Source organism: Fragaria vesca, linkage group LG6 (assembly GCF_000184155.1).
Source record: "Fragaria vesca subsp. vesca linkage group LG6, FraVesHawaii_1.0, whole genome shotgun sequence".
In the NCBI taxonomy this organism is placed as follows: domain Eukaryota; kingdom Viridiplantae; phylum Streptophyta; class Magnoliopsida; order Rosales; family Rosaceae; genus Fragaria; species Fragaria vesca.
The window spans coordinates 8,249,516-8,257,857 of NC_020496.1; the positions used below are offsets into that span (position 1 = coordinate 8,249,516).

Genomic DNA, 8,342 nt, shown 5'->3' on the forward strand with positions numbered 1-8,342 from the left:
GGTTTAGCCGACGAAACAGACTATATTTCGTCGGCTATAGTAATTTTTTAAAATTTTTTATAAGGTTTAGCCGACGAAACAGACTATATTTCGTCGGCTATAGTTATTTTTTTAAATTTTTATAAGGTTTAGCCGAAGAAACATACTATATTTCGTCGGCTATAGTCTAGGAAAATTTTTTTTATTACAGACTTTAGCCGACGAATATCTTAATTGTTTCGTCAGCTAAAGTCTGGGAAAAAAACCGACGACATGTTTTTCGTCGGCTAACTGTGGGACTATAGACCACGAGAAAAAAAAATTTCGTCGGCTAAAGTCATCGCCGACGACCTTTTCCCGAAGAAATCTTAGCCGACGATGGCTCGTCGGCTAAGATCTTAGCCGACGAATTAAGTTAACAGGCCGACCAAACGTTTTTCGTCGGCTAAAATGCTTGTCCTGGTAGTGAGAGTTGTAGCTAATTTTACCGATTGGATTAAACGATCTTTATGCCATCTCTATTGCATGTTCATTAATATTTTCCATTTCATGAATTGATCATTCCTTCGGTCGTTCATTTGAGCACTATGCCATATACATCATCAGACGACAGTCCAACTCTGTCGTCTGACATTTTTTTTATGTCGTATGAGGAGCTGTCGAGTGATAGTCTATCAGACGACGGAGAATAGCCGTCGTCTGAAACGATATCACACGACACATCTTATGCCGTCTGAGAAGAGTGAAGATTGAAAAATTTCAGTAAACACATCACAGTTAAGTGTGGAATGAATAAGCATCCAAAACTGTAATATCATATCACAAGACACATCAAATGTCGTCTGTTTTGTATACCTACCACATATAAGTGTGGACTGATTAGAGAATAATTTGATTTATTGGATTTTTCTATCAAATCACACTTCAATTAAGTGTTGAGTGTGTGAGCTTACAACGTCAAAAACTTGTGATATATGTGGTTATATAGAAGATCTAACCTCACTTATCTGTTGTTTCACATTGTAAACTATTAACAATTTTTTTGGTGCTTCTGTCATACGACATTTAGTTGTAGTTGCATTTGTATTCATACCACATATTTTTACTTTTCGACTTGGTATTACCACAGTTAACTGTCGATTGAATGAAGCATTATCATAGTTTGTTATGATTTTGTCGTGCCGAGGTCCTTTACTTGACATATATATGCCGTCTGATTGAAGAATTACAAAAGTTTAATCTTGTGACTCCTTCTCAGTCCACATATATGTGTTGAGGTAGCTTATATCCATCGACAATTTTTTTTTGTTTTATGTTGTTACATGACATTTGGACCACATATATATGTAGGTTGAGGGATAGCAAGTAAGTTTTTCCTACCCTAAGTCGACATTTTAATAGAGTTTGATTTTGTAAAATATGTCGTCTAATGCTCAATTGCACTACATTATCAGGTTTTTTGGGAGTTTACATATGTTGTTTGATTTAGAATGAGACGACACATTTGTGTCTTTGGTTGCATGATGTTGCCTGTCTGTTTTAGCTCAAAAAGTACTGTTCATATGGTAAAACAGCCTCAATTTGGTACAAAAACTTGTGCATTCTAAACCATATATGCCAATCAAACCTCACACATTATGAACCATAAAGGAATCAAGCTGCATTAAACTTGTAGATCATACTACTTAAATTAAACAAAACCTTGTAGATATTTCCAAGTACACAACATATATAAACAAAAATATATGTTCGCGCGCATAAGTAAATTTGTTCAACATAAAATAACTTAGCTACCTAGTTGGCATCAGACCCACAAAATAGGCATATTAGTCATAACTATTTATCATGTTCCAAAGTTATAATGCAGTAAAGCAACACACCTATGTATGAGCTATACTACCATAAACCAACATCAAGTCTGATTTTACTGGTCCGGAAACTATAGCACATGCTCTGCCCACTCTCCTCGAATCACATCAATTTCCTCAGCTGTGTAAGTCAGACCAGCCCTAGTTCCCCACTGAAAGCAAATGCAGCATACATAATGAGTTTCCAGTGTACGTATCATCAGAAAATACATAAATTAACTAAATAACAGTGTCAGCATTATAAAAAGTGCCAATAAAAAAAAAAGTGCCAATAAAAAAAAAAGTGTCAAATAGCTGATGTATAGTTGGAATATAATCGCATCCATTCCACTGCCAAGTTTATCCATATAAATACATAAATGTGAAGACACAAGTATATATAAAGTTTATATATGGTTCCTGAATCTCACCATCCTATGGATTTACATAAACATACTAGTTCCAAGAGCTAGCTAATTCATAAAACTTAAATCACCAATGTCCATCACTTATAAGCAGGTCATGATTAATCTACAAAATTGCAGTACCTTTTTATCAAGGTCAATGTTGTCGTCCTCCAAAATTTCCTTCATGTAGCGCATGACGTAATATCCACAACTCACATCATATCTTTGTATCGGAGCACCCTGAAATTATGAATCAGGCTTATCAAACAGTAACAAAAATCAAATTTTACTGTAAAATTATATACTACTAAATTTTAAAGTGCTTACAAGTAGAGGCTTCCAAGGAGATGCTTTCTTCTTTCCAGGCTGCTTCTTCAGTAGGCCTTTGTACATTTTTATGGAGCTTCCAACAAAAAAAATAATAGTTAGCATCTTCATGGCTGAATTGATCAATGAGTAATACTAAAAGGCTAGACCATATTGGAAAACTAGCACACACTTACTCAGTGACAATAGCAGGCCATTCACTTCCATCCAGGCGCCTTTTCAGTGGATCCATATAGCGTGCGGTTTCCAATTCCGGGTTCACAATCGTCAAGGTCCAGTGTTGACTATGCAATAACATACAATGTCATCCCAGATGTTTGTCTTAAGCACTAAATCATTTGTACCCATAAAATCTAGTTCATTGTTACGTACCCTGTGTTATATGGAATCAAATAGATCTGCCCAGGCTTCCCATTCTTGTACATAACAGACAGATCACGAGACCTCGCTGTGGGAGTTCCACTTCCAATTGCACTGACTTTATCAGAGTCGACAAACCGCATCATATCCTCCATCTTGTTCTGCTTTAATACTTTATTCAAGTAGCTACAAACACATATTGCAACATGAAATGATTATAACTACTTCAAAATAAACAAAGAAACATGCTTCATAATTCAGCCGCATAATCCATTATGAAATATAAGAACCAGTAAACAAGTATAATAATTTACATCATGTAGAAGAAAAGAGCACCGTTCGATACTTCTTTTTTGTGGGCTGTGGCGTAAACATCAGCTCTGCATATATATGCTTTCTTTGGATGTCCAAAAAGATCTGCTTGAAACACAGTGTTCACTGTCTTCCCTTCCTTAAGAAAAGTGTTTGCCCAATTGCATAAGTCAATTAATGCCATCGGCATATTCGGGGGCAAATTATCCAGATCTTCATTGTCCTGAATGCGTTGAATTGGTTTCTTCCTGCCATAACCACGTTTTGGTTTCTTGTTTTGCAAAATTAAGAGAAAATACATGTTAGCAAATGAGGAATTAAAACATGAACTATTGTAAAAAAAAAACTCAAATATAATTGCACATAAATAAAGTACATCAGACATATATATTGCAGTACTTTTGTTTCAGTTGTTGCAGTAACATCCTTTGCTCCATGTGTAACAACCAGGTCCTTAGGCCAGGCAACACAGCTCCCAACCGCATCGTCCACGGTTAAAATCTCATCCCTCACTGGAATCGGTACCAGGGCATCACCTTTAATAGCCCGTATAACTGAAACGCGCACGTTGTTTTCGCCCAATGGCACACCATGTAGTAGCTGATTGCTTGACTCACCACCGACATCAATGACTTTTGCAATGGCAACTATATTTTCCACTGTATCTACTGCCAGTCGACACTCATTTTCACCACAAGTCAAATCCTAACACAAACAATGGAAAAATAAAAATTACTTAAATCTTATTCGTTTAATTCATAGCTGACAGTAAAACCTAATGATGAAAATAGAGAGGAGTTAAAGGAGAAAAGAGTTAAATTACCAGAGTAATATAATTTGCAGCCTTTGGAGCAAAGTCTGTAACCTCATCCAAGTCCATTGCTGTTTCTTCATTCTGCTTAGGGTCAGGTACTTCATGGGGGTCAATCGCATCCTCCACGAACTTCTCAGCATCTAAATTCAATCTCTTCTTGACCGAGCTGAGCTCAGCATTTATTTTCGTCGCCATTTGAACCTTCTCGAAATTGGGATTGCAGCTCCCATTGCCTGAATTTGAGTTCGTTCACTGGTGTGACAGGTGTAGGGATTTGCACACCGGTAGACTACAGCCTTCCAAACAGTGACTCAAACTGAGCTTTCCATTTTTCATCAAGTTTCTGTATCCTTTTTTCAGTTTCCTCCTCCCATTTTGCTTTTTGTTCTGTCATAAACTCCTCTTGCTCCTCCTCCAATATAAGCCTTATACTTTTCCTGGTTGCCTAAGAACCACCACCTCTTTTTCGCTTTCTTGGCAAGTCGAAGACAACATCAGGTTGAACAAAACCCCCAACTCCTCTTACCCTACCGGGATGCTCTGGTTTCTTCAGTGCTAAGGTGAGAACATCTATTGACCCAACTGTGGTAAGTGATCCCTCAGATTCTTGTTTTTTTAAGGTTTCCTGAAACAAAAGCTTAACATTAAACATACAACATAAAACAACTAATATTAATTTTCATAGTCCTTGAACAATGGTAAATTACCGAGTGATTCTAATAGGACTTACAATCCTTTTGGCCGTCTTCGCCACCTCAGGTGATGAGAAGTTACAATCCTTGTCAGAATGTGCATTCAGCCACATTCTGGCACGGTCCAGCATCTCAATTGGGACTCCCAACTTCTTAGCCTGCAACAATATAACAAAGCAGAATCATGTTAGAAGTAGAACACATTTTGATTAAGGAAAAATATTTGTTATCAACCAAAACTTACCAATTCCACTCTTGATTGAGCATATCCTTTACGTGACATCCTGTAATTGTACTTGTTAAGCTTTCTCTTTGCACTTTGAACTCCCCGCAGTTCCTGCGAAGCATAGAATTCAGGAACCACAATGTTAACATTTTATTGGTTGTAAGCCATCTTAAACAACAAGGTGGACATAAAAACATGTTCACAAACCTTAAATTCTTCACTAATCCTATCTTCCACAAAAAGCGACCAATGCAGCTTGGGGATGCATCTATAATCATCAGGAGGATTTTCCAACTTCTCAAGACTGTCCTTGAATGGCATAACGTAGTGAGTGGTCAGTGTGCTCTTGAATTCCCGCCATTTGGTTCCTACAGATTTAAGGACAAATCTTCTACATTGCTGAGGGATCACATAAGCCTCGTTCATAAAACAAGAGAAAAATAATAGTCAAGACCTATAACTAATGCTATTTTTACTGAAATTAAAAGAAAAATAATAGTCAAGACCTATGTAACTCATTAAGTCGATGAAAAAAAAATTACCAGAATTGCTTCCCATATCTTCTCTTTAGGTTCATCATCCACATTCCTCCAATCATCAAAGATGATGGGGATCGTCGTACATGCTAAGACCCCAATGTACGATTGCATATCTGCAGCATTTTTACCTATTGGTGTCCCCCTGTCATCAGATTCTATGGGAAGCTTGATCCCTCTGATCAGTCGCTTTGTTACTCTTGCCATAGTTACCATCGGTCTGGATAGTAATCACAGACCTCCAGTAATATTGGGGGTTTCCGCATGAGAAATTTGTTCTTTCTTCTTTCTCGGCTTTGCACTGGTTGAAACTGAACTGGACTTGGCCTTCCGGCTATACTTCATCTTCTTCGGGGTTGACACTGCTTCATCACTTGGAGTTGCATTTTTCTCAAGGGTGGCATCCGCTTGAGGAGAAGTATGTAAAGTCTTCCCAGAATCCAAGGTTGTTGTACCGAAAACTGCAGCCTTCTTCAGTTGTCGCACAACATCGATTCTTCTAGCAATATCAGCTGCATTCTTTTGTGTAGAAGTAGACGCTGCTGGAATACTATCAGAAGCTATAGCCGGCTTTTGTCGCGTCGCCTTGATTCTGGAAGCAATATTTTCTGCAGCTGCCCGTTTTTTTTTGTCCCTTCTTTGAACCTAAAGAGTTAAGACATTTCCTTGCTGGTGCCATTACCTGAAACCCATTTAAAAAAGACTGGTCAGCTAGCATACTAAGGTTAAAAAAGAAGAACAATAATGTCGAGAAAAATAGGACAATACAGAAAAACACACTCTTCATAATTAAGGCAACAATGTTATGTGTTAAAAGAAAATATATCAATCACATTTCAAACAAAACATCAGATTGTTGTTCTAATAACTTCAATTATATAAATATTACAGTCCTATTAGCTAGCATTCCATTCATTGCCTTCAAATTCACTATTAACGTGACCAGGTAAGCTACTATTATCTATCCATATTCCTTCATTGCCATCGCGCATATGTCTGCTAGGGTGATTCTGATCTACATCATCAAATGTGTCAACTGATGGCATTGCTGGAATGAACGATTGTTCATCTGTGTCTTCAACCTCATCGTCATCATCAACCCCATGGTAGTCTATATTCGGGCACCTCACGACTACTGACTATTCCGCATCTAGGGGATCCTCAATATAAAATATTTGTTTCACATGTGTAGCTAACACAAAAGGATCGTTTAAATGCCCTAACCTATTCAGTTTCACCAACGTAAACCCAAGTTCGTCTACTTTGACGGCTCTAGTACTCTCTACCCAATCACAGTGGAACATAGGAACCCTAAACTTATAGTAGTCCACCTCCCATATACTTCTAATAACTCCATAAAAGTCCATAGCACCGTCGGATGGATTTTGATCCCTCGCACTTGCAACTTTCATTGCATTGGCAAGCAATGTTACACTGCTGTTTTGAAATGATCGAACGCTGTCTCTCTCTTTGGTGTTGTATTCAACTCCCTTGACATGGTAAGCAGCATAGGTTGGCACTTGATTTTTGGGACCAGCAGCCATCCACCTTAATGTTTGTGAAACTTTATCGGATTTCAGCCTCAATTGATTTGCAATCTGCCACAACGATTGTTCAATTAAAAAAGGAGGAAGCCTATGTGACATACATTTTCAATTTTTGTAAAATAACACTTGTACCATCACATAGTATATAATTTCACTTACCCTTTCTTTTAACCAGTCTGGAAATGTTGCATTATGTTTTTCCCTCATCCACTTCTTTGTTCTTCACATTATTTGGGTAAATCAACTCCAAATATTCATTGTGCTCCCTAGACCAAAGAACAAGGAAAACCATTAAGCTCTGAAAAACTTTAAGGTTAAAGGGTATTGAAATATAAAAAAATAAAAAAAAGGCTGATATATACACTTACTTGATGTAGGGCTGGACGTCTTCAATATTTTGTAAGACACAAAGGTGTGCAAGATGCATCTGCTTTCCGTACACAGATATGATAGTTGGCCGTGATAAGGGCCTGCTCTGTTTGTAGTTTCCAGCTTTGCTTGTGGATGGAATTCCCACAGTGATACCACTAGAATGGATACACTCTTCTAAATACTCTACAGCTTCTTCAACAATATACTTCTCAGCCATGCAGCCCTCAGGAAAATGTCGATTTTTAACATACTCTTTGAGTACTTTCATGTACCTCTCGAATGGGAACATCCATCGGAAAAACACAAGGCCACACCATTCAACTTCTCTAACAAGATGTACTGTTAGATGAATCATAATGTCGAAAAATGAAGGTGGGAAGAATTTTTCAAGCAAACAAACGGTTTCAACCAGATCTGCTTGCATTTGTTTAAGTCTAGAAACATCTATGACTTTACTACAAATTGCCTTAAAAAATAGGCAAAACCGAATAATGGCATACCTAACAGCCTTCTCTAGAACTGATCTTAATGCAACGGGGAGTAGGTACTGCATCACTGTGTGGCAATCATGTGACTTAAGACCGACCAGATTTAAATCTTCCATGGAGACCAGATTACTAATATTTGAGGAGAAGTGTGTAGGAACTGACATTCCAAAAAAAGGATCTGCAGACTATTTTTTTCTCATGATGCAGCAAATTCCAACTAGCCAAAGGCAACTTGGCCTTTTTCTCCCCAGCTACCACTTTCAAGTCAGTTTTGATGCCTATATCGACCATGTCCAAACGGCAAGCAGCTCCATCCTTTGTCTTGCCAGGAATATTCAAGAGGGTCCCAATTATGGCATCGCAACAATTCTCTCAATGTGCATCACATCAAGAATATGGCGTACTGGAATATATTTCCAGTATTCAAGTTCAAAG

The 8,342-nt window shown here is 37.8% G+C and overlaps 1 protein-coding gene across 1 annotated transcript; it reads right to left on the minus strand.

Annotated features, from left to right (window-relative positions):
• Nucleotides 1-1,918: 1,918 nt before the first annotated feature.
• Nucleotides 1,919-4,241, minus strand: LOC101300171. The gene is made up of 8 exons (XM_004305112.1): nucleotides 4,056-4,241; nucleotides 3,632-3,937; nucleotides 3,235-3,503; nucleotides 2,933-3,106; nucleotides 2,737-2,844; nucleotides 2,561-2,636; nucleotides 2,375-2,473; nucleotides 1,919-1,999 (listed from the first exon to the last, which is right to left on the minus strand). Exons 1-8 carry the CDS (start codon nucleotides 4,239-4,241, stop codon nucleotides 1,919-1,921), a joined length of 1,299 nt encoding a protein of 432 aa, XP_004305160.1.
• Nucleotides 4,242-8,342: the final 4,101 nt, after the last annotated feature.